Source organism: Fusarium keratoplasticum, chromosome 12 (assembly GCF_025433545.1).
Source record: "Fusarium keratoplasticum isolate Fu6.1 chromosome 12, whole genome shotgun sequence".
Classification (NCBI taxonomy): domain Eukaryota; kingdom Fungi; phylum Ascomycota; class Sordariomycetes; order Hypocreales; family Nectriaceae; genus Fusarium; species Fusarium keratoplasticum.
The window spans coordinates 1189415-1204378 of NC_070540.1; the positions used below are offsets into that span (position 1 = coordinate 1189415).

General features: G+C 51.7%; 5 protein-coding genes across 5 annotated transcripts; 3 read left to right on the plus strand and 2 right to left on the minus strand.

Annotated features, from left to right (window-relative positions):
• Positions 1 to 729: 729 nt before the first annotated feature.
• NCS57_01400300 (Terpene cyclase/mutase family member) lies at positions 730 to 3057 on the plus strand (the record flags this gene model as incomplete). The annotated part of the gene is made up of 3 exons (XM_053063620.1): positions 730 to 927; positions 982 to 2697; positions 2755 to 3057. The coding sequence occupies 3 exons, from the start codon at positions 730 to 732 to the stop codon at positions 3055 to 3057; spliced, it is 2217 nt and encodes a 738-aa protein (XP_052906953.1).
• Positions 3058 to 3238: 181 nt separating this feature from the next.
• NCS57_01400400 (uncharacterized protein) lies at positions 3239 to 4225 on the minus strand (the record flags this gene model as incomplete). Its single annotated transcript, XM_053063621.1, has 1 exon — positions 3239 to 4225. One exon carries the CDS (start codon positions 4223 to 4225, stop codon positions 3239 to 3241), a length of 987 nt encoding a protein of 328 aa, XP_052906954.1.
• A 306-nt stretch (positions 4226 to 4531) lies between these two features.
• Positions 4532 to 5740, minus strand: NCS57_01400500 (uncharacterized protein; the record flags this gene model as incomplete). The annotated part of the gene is made up of 3 exons (XM_053063622.1): positions 4532 to 5394; positions 5442 to 5589; positions 5639 to 5740. The coding sequence occupies 3 exons, from the start codon at positions 5738 to 5740 to the stop codon at positions 4532 to 4534; spliced, it is 1113 nt and encodes a 370-aa protein (XP_052906955.1).
• Positions 5741 to 7167: 1427 nt separating this feature from the next.
• Positions 7168 to 8214, plus strand: NCS57_01400600 (NADPH-dependent AMKP reductase; the record flags this gene model as incomplete). Its single annotated transcript, XM_053063623.1, has 4 exons — positions 7168 to 7261; positions 7307 to 7853; positions 7907 to 7929; positions 7991 to 8214. 4 exons carry the CDS (start codon positions 7168 to 7170, stop codon positions 8212 to 8214), a joined length of 888 nt encoding a protein of 295 aa, XP_052906956.1.
• Positions 8215 to 11744: 3530 nt separating this feature from the next.
• On the plus strand, positions 11745 to 14612 carry NCS57_01400700 (AAA domain-containing protein; the record flags this gene model as incomplete). Its single annotated transcript, XM_053063624.1, has 1 exon — positions 11745 to 14612. The coding sequence occupies one exon, from the start codon at positions 11745 to 11747 to the stop codon at positions 14610 to 14612; it is 2868 nt and encodes a 955-aa protein (XP_052906957.1).
• Positions 14613 to 14964: the final 352 nt, after the last annotated feature.

Here is a 14964-nt window from a genome sequence, read left to right on the forward strand (position 1 = left end):
CGATCCTGCGGGCATATGGGAATGCTTGTCTCCACCATTCAGCTGATGGTACTTCCGCTCTCACAACTAGCCTCCACTGGTTGTCTAACACCCGGCTTCAGCTCTGCATGCCTACCGGGATGGCGGCATATCACCAAAGGCGGTCCTTTCTGGACACGGACATCCTTTCTAGATATGTGATTGGTGCCGAAGTGGGATTCCAGGGTTCTGATTTATCATCCAGGGCGATATGGCTGTCAGCTCTCAATGTGTCCCCAATCTATTTGCTGACGTGTCTCAGATCCAGCCGTCTTTCACATGCACATTCTTCCGATACTCCATATTTATCAGTTGCAGCGCCTATCAAAGTTTATCCATTCGACGGGGAGCAGGGACTAACTCTAAGACACGGTGACGTGTGTCCCCTAACCGCCCTATCGACACGTCAAGGTGGACAAGGCCGATAAGTCGCGGTACGGGCCGTCTTGAAGAAAAGGCGTCACATGCTTCCCGACCCTTTAGTATGTTGTTCTGACCCCTCGGAGGCGGAGTCAGAACGCCACAGCGGAAGTTGCTTCCCGCCGTGGATCATCCCCGAGGCCCCTTTTTCTATCTCTACAACCAATCTGATAGCTTTCGAACTTCCGAGAGGCGGGGATATATGAATGGATAGAGATGGCCGTCTTGTATATAGTCAAAGACAAAGTCATACCCTCATCTTGTCCCCCTCTTCTCTCAAGTTCTATCAAGATGCATGGCACGGACAAGAACTCCTTCAGTTCGCTCAAATATTCCAACATTCCTTTCCATGGCCAAAAGACAGACCGAAATCTATGGCGTCTGAATGATGACGACAGCCGTCACACCTGGCACTTGCTTCTAGACGAAGCTGCTGCCCGCGACTGGCCACAAACCTACGCGGAAAAGTGGTTCCTGGACCTGCCTTTGGTAAGCTCCAGAACTCATCACTTGTTGCCTTGCAATGGCTAACTGTAACATCAGGACCTGCCCTCTCTCCCCAAAGCCGACTCACCCTTGCAGGCTGCTCGGAATGGCCTCACCTTCTTCGAGAAGCTACAACTGCCATCCGGTCATTGGGGATGTGACAGTGGCGGCCCGATGATCTTTTGCGCCGGCATTGTCATGGCATGGTTCGTGACAGACACGCCAATCCCAGAGTCAACCAAGATCGAACTCACCAACTATCTACTTTCCCTATTCGATCCTGTTGAGGGAGGCTGGGGTCTTCACTCAACAGGAGAGAGCACTGTGTGCGGAACCGCAGTCAACTATTGCGTCCTTCGAATCCTCGGCATGGACCCAGACCATCCCGTCCTCATGAGGGCTCGGAGCTTCATACAGGAGATGGGAGGAGCCATCTACTCTTCCATCTGGGGAAAGTTCTGGCTCTCAGTTATTGGAGTCATGAACTGGGACATTGTCAATCCCATTCCGGCAGAAATGTGGTTGCTCCCTGACTGGGTGCCCTTCGCTCCTTGGAGGCTTTACGCCGAGATGCGCCTCGTAGCTCAGCCGATGAGTTATCTGTACACTACAAGATGGCAATACCAAGGCAGCCAGAACTTGGTTCAATCCCTTCGAGAAGAACTCCTCCTTGACCCCTTTGAGAAGATCAACTGGACCAACCATCGCAACACCGTCGCTAAGGTCGACTACAAGCAGCCAAGAACGTGGCTTCTCAAAGGTGCTAGTTGGGCCTTTGTGAATATCTGGCAACCATACATACGACCAAACTTTCTCAAGAGAAGAGCCGAGGCTTGGGTCAGTCAACTTATCGACATGCAAGATACCAATACAGACTATGGTGGTATCGCAGCGACCGATGCCCCGATGAACACCGTCATCGCTTACCTGCGATATGGCCGGGATTCCGTCGCTTTCCAGAGACATCTTGATAGACTGCAAGAGTTCTTGTGGATGACATCCGATGGCATGCAAATCAACGCCACGAACGGGAGTCAATGTTGGGACACAGCCTTCTTGATCCAAGCAGTATGCCACTGCGGTTTTCAAAATGAGGAATTTTGGCGGCCGATGCTTCTCAAGGCTTACCAATTTTTGGAACGACAGCAGATCCGAGAAAATTGTGTCGACCAGGAGAAGTGTTATCGTCAACCACGCAAGGGCGCGTGGGCGTTCAGCAACAAGGATCAGGGCTTCGCTGTCAGTGACTGCATCGCCGAGGCGTTGAGGGCTGTCATGTTGCTTGAGAAGACTGGAAACTTCCCCAAGATCTTTGATGACCAACGCATATATGATGCTGTTGACTCAATTTTACTCTATCAGAATGATACCGGTGGTGTTTCCGCTTTTGAAGCTCGAAGAGGAGGGGAGTGGCTGGAAGGACTCAACATCACCGAAATCTTTGGCCGCCACATGGTAGATCACGACTACCCAGAATGCACATCATCATGCGTCACAACTCTCTGTCTCTTCAGGGAACATTGGCCCAATTACAGGAGGAAGGAAATCGACAGCTTCATTGAGCAAGGTGTAGCGTGGACCAAGAGAGCTCAGAGACCCGATGGTAGCTGGTACGGAAGCTGGGGAATTTGCTTCACGTACGCAACAATGTTTGCTCTCGAGAGTTTGGCCAGTGCTGGGGAGTACTATGAAACGAGCAACAGTGCTAAGCGGGCCTGTGACTTTCTCATCTCGAAGCAGCGTGAAGACGGCGGCTGGTCTGAGAGCTTCATGGTACATATACTCAGTCTTTGTCTGGGACATATTTCTTGTTGCTGACATACACGACAGGGCTGCGAGACAATGGAGTATTGCGAAGATCCCAGCGGATCCCTTGTGGTCCAGACAGCGTGGGCCCTCATCGGTCTAGTTGAGGCCAAGTACCCTGGTACCGAAGCTCTAGCAAAGGGAGCCAAGTTCCTGATGAGCCGGCAACAGAGCAATGGGGAGTGGCTCACTGAGGCTATTCCAGGCTCTTTCCACAATTTCGGTACCTTTTCTTACCCTAACTACAAGTTCACCTTTACTCTCAAAGCATTAGGGTTGTTGGCGAGGAGATGCCCTGATTTAGAGACACCACTTGCCCAGGGTTGAACCTGTGGATGGGACTGTACATTAATGATATTTCGTGTAAATTACGGCGCCATATATAATAAATCGATCAAATTCACGGCCAGTAAGTTGCCAAAAGCGCTTGAAAGGAACAACAGGCATGGAATTACTGAGTCCTCCCATCACTAAACCTCTTGTGCCCTAACACCATATCCCTTGTGTATTAAACCTTCTTCTTCGCCGTCTCGTTTCCGGCTGCCTGTGCTGCCAATCTTCCAAGCGGATCGGCTCCCAAAAGTGTGCTTCCCAGGGCGAGAACTGCTTTCTTCCTCATCCACGCTGGCATCAGATCAAGTGGTGCTTCCTGGAGAGCATGCAGGAAATAAGGCATAACATATGGTCTACCGCAACCAACTCTCGCCAACGCTGTCTTGACCCATACATCCGGCGTTGGAACCATGATACTGGGAGGAAAGAAGATGGTGCCAGTGTCGGTAACTTGCACGAGTCTGAGGCCCAGAACTTCAATGTCGCGCTTCTTGAATGCCATCTCCAGCCCCAGTTGAACGCAGCTTCCTCTCACAAAGGCCTTTGATGGGGCGTAGGCAGGACAAAGGGGGAATCCATTGTCGCACCACGAACCCACGTTGAGGATGAGAGCCGGCTGATTATTCAGCAAGTTTGGCATGAGGGCGGCGGTGAGCAGCATGGGGAACACGGCATTGGTACTGATGCTCGCGTGCAATTCATCAGCAGTGTAGCTGTCGAGGGTATCAAACTCGTGGCCGATAGGCATCGTCGCTCCAACATTGTTGATCAGGACCTTTATTGATACATCTGAGACGCTTGCTGCAATATGTTCAAAGTTCCACTCCGATGGAGCAGAGGCGTCGACTATAAGACAGCGGACCTCACAAGACGGAAACTTGGCATGCAGCTCTGCCTCGACTGCTTCCAGCTTGGACTTGTTGCGGGCATGGATTACAACGTTGAAGCCCTTGGATGCGAGCTCCAGTGCAAAGGAACGTCCAATGCCAGAGCTAGCTCCTGTGACGAAGGCCCAAGGGGGCGAGCCGTCTTTTGTCTTGGTATAACGGTGAAATGAGGAGGGACGGATGTAGAGCCAGAGAAAGCTAGAGAGCTTTGCAGCTGTCCAGAGAGCAGTAAGTGCGCCCAGGACGGTAACAAGATTCTTTGGCGAGAGATCCATGATTATATCGTTAGTTCTTGTTCAGAAAAGCCGCATCTGTTCTCGATATTTATATGGCATCGTTGGTAAGCTGATGTCATCTTGGGGCACGGTGATGCTGACATGGAGGTACTGGCACACGTGGACGTATTCATGTCCAATTATTTCACGCTTTACGTTCAACGGGATGACAAGGATACCCCAATCAAACAAGCATACTAATACCGAAAATGGCAAAACAAAGACCACGCATCTGTCTGACTTGATGTAACCATTCTTGTCTAGTGTCTACCTGGCGGAACAAACTACCTTGCATGGAATAGTTATCTAATTAAGAACTTCTTTGGGGCCAAAGCTTGGTACACCACCCAGTGATCCAAAGACATCCCCGATGTAATTGCTCGGAGTAAGCCCAGCCTCAAACTTGGCATCCCAGTCCTCCAGAATTCCCTCCACTACCTTCAAAGCTACAAGATATAGGTTTCGAGTGGAAGGCCCCAGTCCACCGTTATCCATGACAAAAGGAAGCTCATGTAGCTTATCCTCGTGCCCGCGATCAAAGTTGGAGGCAGATCTGATCAATGTGACGCGAGAATAGTCGGCCTTGCCTTGGAGTGACGCCCTCAAGAGACCTGCCAGGAGAGCGTTGTCTTCTTGAGCCGTCATGACATAGTCAGCTTGCCCAGATGTATAAACTTTGGTAACCTTTTCCATGGCATCTGAAAGACGATGGCCGTGCCAGAAGGTGTTTGATGAGAGGACATCACCCTCGATAATGCTAGGCTTTTGGCTCGCCGCCTGAAAGATATCGGGCGAACCAACCCACAGGGCGCGGTTCTTTGCAGCCTCCGGCGAGTCCTCGAGAGTAACAGTCCTAGCAACAGACAGGGCATAATCTCTAAGCTCGCCGTTCAATTCAAAGACTTCAGTGCCATACAGGATCTTGGGGAACTCATCAGGCGAATCCGCACCGATGGGAACATAGCCCGAACCCCATTCCGAGGGGATCTCTCTGGCGTCAAATTCCAGCTGTATATCCACCTGGACGGCAAATTTTGCGACCGCAACGGACCCAATGGTCGCACGCTTCGGGTTAACGCCAGCAATGCCCGTGAGCACGAAATAAGTCTTGGACAGGTCGAAGAGTGGCGAGGAGATGAGCGCGCTGATAGACAAGGAAGCGTTTATCACTGTTCGCTTGTTAATTTAATGCAAAGAAAACATCAGATGTACTCACAGCCCATGCCTACGACCAAGAGGCCGACTTGGCCGTCCTCGGTAATATGGACGTCCTTGTATTCAGGGGAGAGGCCAGGAACCTGCACCTTGCGCGGGAACTGGATAGCGCTTTCAGGCGACAGCCAGCTTCGCGACTCTTCGTGGAACTGCTGCATATTAGAGGTGCTTCAAGTCCAGTTGGAGAATGTTGCTCACCATGGCAATGATGAAGACCTTGGGGGTTATTTTAGCATCGCCTAGATGCGCGAGTGCGCCGCCCGCCTGTTGCGAGGCCGAAATAGACTCTAAAGTACTCATAGCGGAAGGATTTGTGGCGTATTGGAGAAGGCACAAACGATATGACACTCTTTGGGATTGCAGCATGCAAAATGAATGCGCAAGTTGACTACAGTGGTCAGAAGTTCTGCTTCATTCATGCGGGGTCAATATGGCGTGATCATCGTGCGCAAGACCTTGGCACAGCATGGTTATCTCGTTATCTTGTCGACATTCGTCAATCTCTTGCTAGCGGACCTTCGTTCATCATCATATGCAGACATCTCTACACGCGGTAGAGGACAAAAACAAACATCGCTTGCCGGTACTGAACAACACCCACATCACCAAAACAACCAGTAAACCGCCCCAGCCACCACAGAACACGGCACGACAACAGACGCAAAGAAGATCATATCTCTCCTCCGGGCTTCCCGTTTGATTCGCATTTGCTCGTCGTAGAACTGCTTCGCCGCCTTGCTGAGTTCCTCGATTCTGTCCTGATCAATCGCATCGTATCTGCAGCTAGCTCTCTCGAGCAAGGGCAAGATGTCTTTTTTCGTTGGTTGATCGACTGCCGAAGACTTTGCTGAAGCTTCTGGCGACTGTGAGTTATTGGGGTCGAGCTCTAACATCGTGAAGCTAGTCTTGTTGAATAATCTCGGGGGTCGCAATCGGGCCATAAACCGCCGAGTATTGGTATTCAAATATGAACAGGGCAATGGGAGGCAAAAATTATTTCAAGTCAGGTTTCAGGGAGGATGGTCTAGAAATATGATGGCCTGGTTGTGGCTGCCTAGGACTCAGCCAAGGCAGACTCAGTCAGGCAGTCAGCTCAAGCCACGAAGCCAAGCCCAATGCCTTTCTGAGTCTAGTCTTCGTTTTTCTCCCTTGATTTATTTCCTGGGTAAATAATTGTCTTAAGCTTCTTTCTCTTCTGGCATCTTGCGTATGCAAGGGGCCTGCATACAGTACAACGGCGTATTGTGCGAACCCCAGTGCCCATGTCAAGAAGCTTGCTTCTCTAGCCAAGAAGTTAATTCCGCCCATCACCTCTAGACCTGCAGTTCGTTTCTAGAACCCAATTTCCCTGTAAAGTGTATGGCTTGTCTCAACGTTATTACGTTAAAACAGACGCCTGGTATTTCATTGACACACCAACTGGCCCACCGCCTTATCTTTCAACGAAAAGGCGCGACATTCCGGCCTATCGTATCTAAAGGATTGGGGAATCGATCTTCGCAACCCCTCTTCATGTCCAGCAAAGGGCGCATTAGTAAGAATTTGTTAGTCAACCTCGGCATAGCAAGCTGATCACGCAGGATTTGATCACGTGTAGCGTTGAAAGTGGAGGAGTTTCGCGATGAGTCAATGACTACATTCGCCAAGAAGAGCGTGATTTTCTCTACTTCATCAGCCATAAAGATAATCCTTCCCCAAGTAACTTGACTTCTATCAATATCAACATAATGGCTTCCGAAAACTTGAATGGCAGTGAGCTTCTCGCCGGGTCGTTGTTCAATGTCAACGGCCTCGTTGCGCTAGTTACAGGCGGAGGTTCAGGTTAGTAGGCAACCGTCAACAAGACCATCTCTAATGGTTTCCCAGGCATTGGACTCATGATCACCAAAGTCCTTGTTCAAAATGGTGCCACGGTTTACATCGCAGGCCGAAGAAAGCACATGTTGGACGAGGTGGCCAACTCACTTGGCCCAAATGTGATTCCAGTGCAATGCGATGTCACCTCCAAGTCGGCACTTCAAGAGGCCGCCTCATTTATCGAGAAAGATACCGGATATCTCAACCTCTTGGTCTGCAACTCTGGCATCGGTGGCCCTCAGGTCAAGCAAGTTACAGCCGAGACCAGCCTGGAAGAATGGGCAAAGGGCAACTTCGACATTGACTATGACGCTTACGTGAATACCTTTGCGGTCAACACAGCCTCAGTGTGGTATACGACTATGGCCTTCCTTGGACTCCTCGGCAAGGGAAATGAACAGAAAAATGTGGATCAGACGTCGCAGGTCATCATCACGAGCTCAATTGCCGGATACAACAAAAAGGCCCCTGGAGGTTGGGCCTATGGCCAATCCAAGGCCGCAGCCATCCTGGCGGCCAAGCAACTTGCGGTGACTCTCCCACAGTGGGGAATTCGGTGAGTTGTTCCGGTGAAGCTATTCAGGTAGTAGAGTGCTAAGCCACGCATAGGACAAATTGCATCGCTCCTGGATGTAAGTGCACGCCATGCCCCTTGACAGGTAGGAGGGTCCAACTAAAGCTTGTTTGTTCCAGTGTTCCCGAGCGAGATGTCCGAGCCAATCGTAAAGCTCTACTCCGATGCTTCAGGCCAGCCAGGTGCCGTTCCGAGCGAGATGGTCCCACTGCAGAGGATGGGAGACGAGAAGGACATGGGAGGCACGCTCCTGTACCTTGCATCTCGCGCTGGGGCATACACCAACGGCGCCGTTATAGTGGTCGACGGTGGTCGTCTGGGCAATTTCCCTGCGGCCAATTGATGCCGTGCAACATCTCGATCGTCCAGAATAGGCAGCCAAACAAGAGAGGCGGATTACTTTGTCAATGTGTCAAAAGGTGTTGGACAGAATACGGTGGATACTCGCTATACGATGGCCACAGATCCCGACATATCCGTATGGTAGTTAGCTCGCACGTTTCAACAGGACCGTTGGCTTTATTTTTGACTCGGCTGCAGATCCAATGGATAAGTCGGCATCTCGCAACCTCGGATGGCCATCTCTCACAGCGAGGCGCAGTCAATGCGGGCTAGAATCTAGACCTTCCAAACTGCCATTGAGCCGCGTCAGCGGCCCGTATGATTGCGATTTTACGCAATTAGCCGTCTCGTATTGCTCCTACTGAAGCTTGCCCACGCCACAGGTGTTGGGCCGTGGTTCAAGACATGGCCATCTTGGGGTCGTGTGGCTGACCACGCCAGGGGCTAGCTCGCTCTCCGGCAACGTCTTGCCGAAGGGTACGGGGTAGCCAACGAGAAACAAGCAATGCCATGGAATGATGTTTCTTCTCCCTTGACTTGGATTCATATTGAACTTTTGGGTACAAAAAGGTGTCCTCGTCCTGCAGTTCTTTCTTCTCATTCAGCCCATCTCTACAACATTCGCTCAACTCTCTTTCATTCTTTCAATAATCTCAACACCCTCACCAAACCTTCACCATGAAGCTGAACTTCCTCCTCGCCGCGGCTCTTGCCATCGCCGCTCCCGCCATGGCTGCCGACTCCACGACCGAGACACACACTGGTACCACCACGCATACCTCGACCAAGTCCGCACCCTATCCATTTCACAGTCAAAGCCTGAAAAGCTAACCATAACCAGGACTGGCACTGCCGGCACCGCTACTGGCACCACCACCGAGACCAAGGCTGTCACCACCACCACCTCCAAGGGCCCTGCCCCTACCCTCCGCGCCGACGTCATTGGCGCCGCCGGTGTTGTTGGCGTTGTCGCCATGCTCGCCCTCTAAGGGACTGGCTGTACCACCATCCTCTGTTCGCGATACTGTATCATCTTCATTTCATTGTATTGTTGGCTTGGAATCGATGGGTTACATATAGAGACGAGCGTTATCTCACAACCATCTGGCTTACTTAATGTCATACCTTCAATACATCACCAGACATTATTAATATTCCCCCAAAGAAAAGTCCCAACTTTGAATGAATGAGTGAAAGTGGCCGTGCGGTAGGTGAGCGAAGAGTGTGTGGCGGGGCACCAGCAATGTGCAACCTGCATCAACCTTCAGTTCATGCTTCTTTTGAGTCAGAAAGTAAGTCAGAATGCAACTGTAAAGTCGCATTGGTCTCCCTACATATGCATCGCGAAATTATTTATTGATGTGTGTCTTTGCCCTAGCCGTTGCCACCGATGTGGCTGGCTGAAGTGCCACTATCACAGAAGGGAGAGTGAGCGCCCAAAGGCCCATTCTCTTTCCGCCCCAAGACAGTGAGACATATAATCTAACACCACAAGCAAGGGAGAAACTACTCTTTTTCTTCAATTTCAGGGAGCAATTTAAGGGTAAGGAGAAACAGATCTGAGACAATCGTGCTTCTAGAGCTCCTTCTAACCCGGTACGTCCCTACATTTACACTGAGATATGAGCATGTATATGCGTTACCCGCTATATGAGAGTGTTGAATATTAACTTCATACTTCAATCCTGAACTCTCAGTAGTGAATAGGTATTCAACTGATGATGCTCACACAGGCCTCTCGAAAGCCCTAGTTATGGATGAGGTATGGAACAGCAGTCCCAGCTATTTACTATTCGACGTCCTTACATACGATTCCCTTCTTGGGATCTTCTCATGGCTATACATAGATGTTCATCCCAAGCACTAATACTAGAAGAGAAGTGCCAGTAACCCGGAAGTTGTCTGGAGTAGTTTGATCCTTGTCCGGGATGACATCTCCTCCAATATCTACTCAAGCTTCAACGAGCAGGCTAGAGAGCCGTATTTCTAGCGCAATACGAATTATGGATTACCAGGAAGAAAATAGAATGGGCAAATACACCTCTCACGGCAAAACATAAGGAGAGGGTTCATTACGTGACACTTCTCTAGTACAATCAAGGACATATCTTTATCGGCAAACCAAAACTCAACCGCCAACACTAGTCCTGCCTTATGGGGAAATCATCCATCGGGCAGTCTAAGCTCAAGCATATCCTCCGGATACTTTTCGCTCTCACTTAGTTTCGTAAGTGCAACATGATCCCATAACAACCACAACCCCTCTCTGGGTCTAGCCAATTCTTTCTCCATTAATTCAACAGAGAGATAAGGCATCCATAGTCGGAAGATGATGAATATGTAAAATGATATGCTTGCGGCTCGATGCGATTTCCTTTTCGCCGAGCGGCCACAAGCTTCAGGAGCAGCACTACAGGTTACGTAGGTGGATCTGTGCCTTGAACATCCTGTTTTCAAGTTCATTGCAGTAAAAGCAGATCTGAGCGCGGGACATCCCGAGATGCAACAGTTTAAGGAATTGCTAGGAGTCAGCCTTGGCATATGATAGGAAGAGCCGTGGAACGATATTCCCCTCTTCACTTCCTTCTCTACGCGACACTAAAAGTGAGGCTGTGCGGGACACAACAGCGATCGACTATGCATCAACCGTATCAAGACAGTATCACAGCATACACTGCCTAACTGTCGACAGCTACAGGAAATATTACTGGAGGGCTCGTCGTACCCGCGTTTCATGTTCTTTTCCCTTATCTCGACCAAGATAATTGGCGGGATGCTGCATGCGCTGTGTTTTAGAGTGAGGGGTTCCCAAGCTGCGTCGCAATTGCGGCTGAAAATGGCACTTGGCTTCCGAGTGTTTGCGATTTGCATGGCATCTTGATTCACCAAAGTACAAATGACCCAATGCCAAGCTAGGACTTGTGGTCTTTCATCTTGATTTCCACCTTATCTTGATGGGAGACAACAGGGTAGCACGTCTCTCTGCTGTGCAAGTCAGATCATTCCGCTTAGTCACCCGCGCACTGTTGCCTGAATGCCTGCCTAAGTGCCTAAGTGCCTCAGCTCCCGCGTCGGTTCACCTGCATCAACGAATCGCTGCTCTCACTGTAGCCAGCCTGTATTCCAATCACCATCTCCTCTTGGTCGCCAAAACGCCTTGGCTGTGCGATTCGATGCTCCTCGCCATTCTATTGGGCCGCTGCCTGGCTGGGCTGATGTGAGATTCCGCCGGCGCATGCTGTGGGCCCCGGTGTGGTGCTCAGAGGCTGAGCCCAGCCCTGCTGCCTACGACGTACAGGGGACGAGCGCACCCGGTGACTCAGGTCGGCAGGCTAGAGGCCATCGCGATGCCGTTGACCGCGACACTATCGATGCGGAGGCTGATCTCATCTGCAGAGGCCTATTCCGAACCCATTGCCTATAAAGAGTCGAAGCAGCCTCGAGAATGGATGTTGGAACCCGACTTGATCCATCAACAAATCTCCATTTGGAGTAACAACACCTCCCACAGTTCGTTCATCACAATCAGCCATGGCTCGCTCAGCACAAAGAGGAAGAGGCGGTCGTGGTCGTGGCCGTCGCTTCCCACCCATTCCACGACACTTCCACCCTCCTCCTCCCCCTCCCCCGCCACGCGCTGCAAAGCCTCCGCGTCCTCCTCGTGATGGAGAACTTCAGTACATGGTTCTGAAGGAAGAAGCCGAGCGTCGCGAACGCATCCTCGCTGATCGACGCCGGGTCGCCTCCAAATGGCGTCCCAAGATCCCTCAGGTTCGCAAGGTTAACTTTGAGAACTTTAAGAACCGCTTCCAGGACGTCGATGAACCCGACTATGCCATTGACGTTCTCATGGGCGGTCCTACCACCCAGGCCCAGATCCGCCGCGAGCATGGACAGCGTCGCCGTGAGGAGATTGCTCGTCTCCGGCAGAGCTACCTCTCCCTCAAGAACAACGGCTCTGGCTCTTCCCAGAACAAGATCGACGCCTATGAGAGGGCCAGACGCGAGAAGAAGGGCGATGCGCTTCAATCATCTGAAAATGAGATTCAGCGCATCCGTATCCAGTCTCAGCCAGTCCTCGGTCACTTGACTGCCCTCATGAACGACACGGATCAACGATCAACTCCCCGCACCTTCATGAGGCCGTTCAAGGCCTTGGTGCACTTCCAGCCCAAGATGAAGGAGATTCTTGCCACTCTGGAGGAGAAGTGGGCAGACTTTGAGGAGCTAGACAGTGATCAGTCTGAGGCTGTTGAGCTTTCTGCTGGCGAGGAAGTTGATATCGAGCCCGAGGTCCTGGAGGCCGAAGACATGGGCTCTGCCAAGGGAGAGGGAGAGGAGGAAGACGACGGTGCTGACACTGAGTCCCTTGAGTCTGTCGACTCCAACGCCGACGAAGACTTCGAGGGCCTCATGGACAGCCCTGAGGCGTTGAGAGACATGCGATGCTATGTCGAGTTCATTGACAACGAAATCCTTCCTCTGCACTCCCGCTTCGATGGTACTGGTGCCGAGAAGGTCAAATTTGATGACCTCTGGTCTCTGTTCCGCGTCGGCGACCTCATCTACATGCCCGCATCCGGCGAGACTGGCGGCCGCTACCACGAGGTCTGGCGTATCTACAAGACGAGGGCCCCTGACCCCGAGACATCGTATCCCACAACTGGATGGGACTTTTTCGAGGATGAACACCAGATCAACGAGAACTCCAAGTTCAAGATCTCGGCCTATTATATCGACCACGATGGCTCCAACTTTGGTGCTGTGCAGCGCAAGTTCGAGATTGAGTCTTTCGTAGGAGAACGCTCCATCGAGTCATTGGAGGTGTTCCCCATCCGATACCGCCACAACCACCAGCGGCTCCTTCAGTCGCTCAAGCAGCAGGGCCGCAAGTTCATGGACTACCTTGCGGATCGCCACCAGCAGTACAGCGCCTGGACCCTGACCAGGAACCCGCCCTCTGGCCAGACGGAGCCAGATGAGGAGATTCTGGACGACCAGGAGTACCAGAAGATGCGCCACCCCGAGTTCGTCGAGAGTGATCTCATTGTCGATCTCACAGAGGCGTATCAGAAGATGCCTGACTGGATGCCGAGATTCCATCAGCTGACCATGAACAAGTCAATCCGATGTGAGATCAAGGATGATGAGATGCCGATCCAGCATTGGTTCAACGGCTCTCGCGGAACTCTCGCGTACTCACAGTCTGAGATTATCCAGCACGCAGACGGAGTTGAGACCCGCCAGCGACGTGACAACCTCGCGGCCGATTCCTTCCTGCGCTATCGTATCAAGGGCAGCCGAACCTTTGAGACGGACCCCAAGGCTTTGGAGCTTCGTGACGAAGACCTGGCTCTTCTTCCCAAGCGCATGTTCGCCTATGCCCTCCGAGAGCGTCGCTTCTGGCCCATCGACTTGAACTTCCTCAAGCCGGTGCGCCGAGAGCCTGGAGTCTTCGAGAACCTCCGGATCCAGAGCGACTACAAGGATGTCGTGCGTGGTTTGGTCATGTCTCATTTCCAGAAGAAGGCTCTGGAGCGCAAGTATGCAGACATTGCCATTGAGGGTCCCAGCCAGGATCTGATTCAGGGCAAGGGTCGTGGTCTTGTTGTCCTTCTCCACGGTGTTCCCGGTGTCGGAAAGACAGCCACGGCAGAGGCTGTGGCCATGGAGAACCGCAAGCCGCTGTTCGTCATTACCTGCGGTGACCTTGGTCTGACACCCCACGAGGTTGAGTCTTCGCTCAAGAACGTGTTCCGCCTCGCCCACCTGTGGGATTGTGTTCTCCTTCTCGATGAGGCAGATGTCTTCCTGTCGCAGCGTTCTAAGCTCGACATGAAGCGAAATGCTCTCGTCTCGGTGTTCCTCCGAGTCCTGGAGTACTACAACGGTCTTCTGTTCCTCACCACCAACCGAGTCGGCACCATCGACGAGGCCTTCAAGTCTCGTATTCACCTGTCCCTGTACTATCCTCCTCTGGATAAGACGCAGACCCGCGAGATCTTCCGCCTGAACATGGCCAAGCTCAAGGAGATCGAGTCGGAGCGCAGCAGGATGACGGGCGAGCCCGCCCTCGTGATCAAGGAGGGCGATATCATCGACTTTGCTACCAAGCACTACGAGGAGCTCGCCAGATCTACAGGCTGCTGGAACGGTCGACAGATCCGAAGCGCCTTCCAGATCGCATCCAGCCTTGCCATCCACGACTACTCCAACCAGGCGGCGCTGGCTCACTCTCGTGGCCAGCGTGCTCCTGTCGCGCCTGTTCTGGATAGGACTTGGTTCGAGAAGGTGCAGATGTCGACTCAGAGCTTCGATCGCCACATGAAGAAGGAGTCGGGAGCTTATGATGCTGAACTGCCTCTTCGAAACACGTTCTTTGAGGGCCGATTCGAGTAAGGGAGGAGTGCATTTCCGGTTGACTTGGGGTGTTGATTTGTTTGATGAAATGGCAATAATGACAGAAACTCAATGATGATTGCGAGCGTGGTTTGACTTGGGTGTTTAGGAATAAACAATTACAAGACTGAATAAAAACATATTCAATGGTACATGTTATCGAAACCCCAGATCTGTGGACTGTGAACCCGTCCAGTGAGTTGCATAATGATGCATACGCGCAGCTCAACGCATCAAGGCTAGAGAAGACGGTGCAAAGCCAGTTTCGAGGAGAATGTGACGCTGGTATGGATCTACCGTGGTAATTTTCTTTCTAAACCCTCTACGCTATGCACAAGAAGCTCGATCCTTC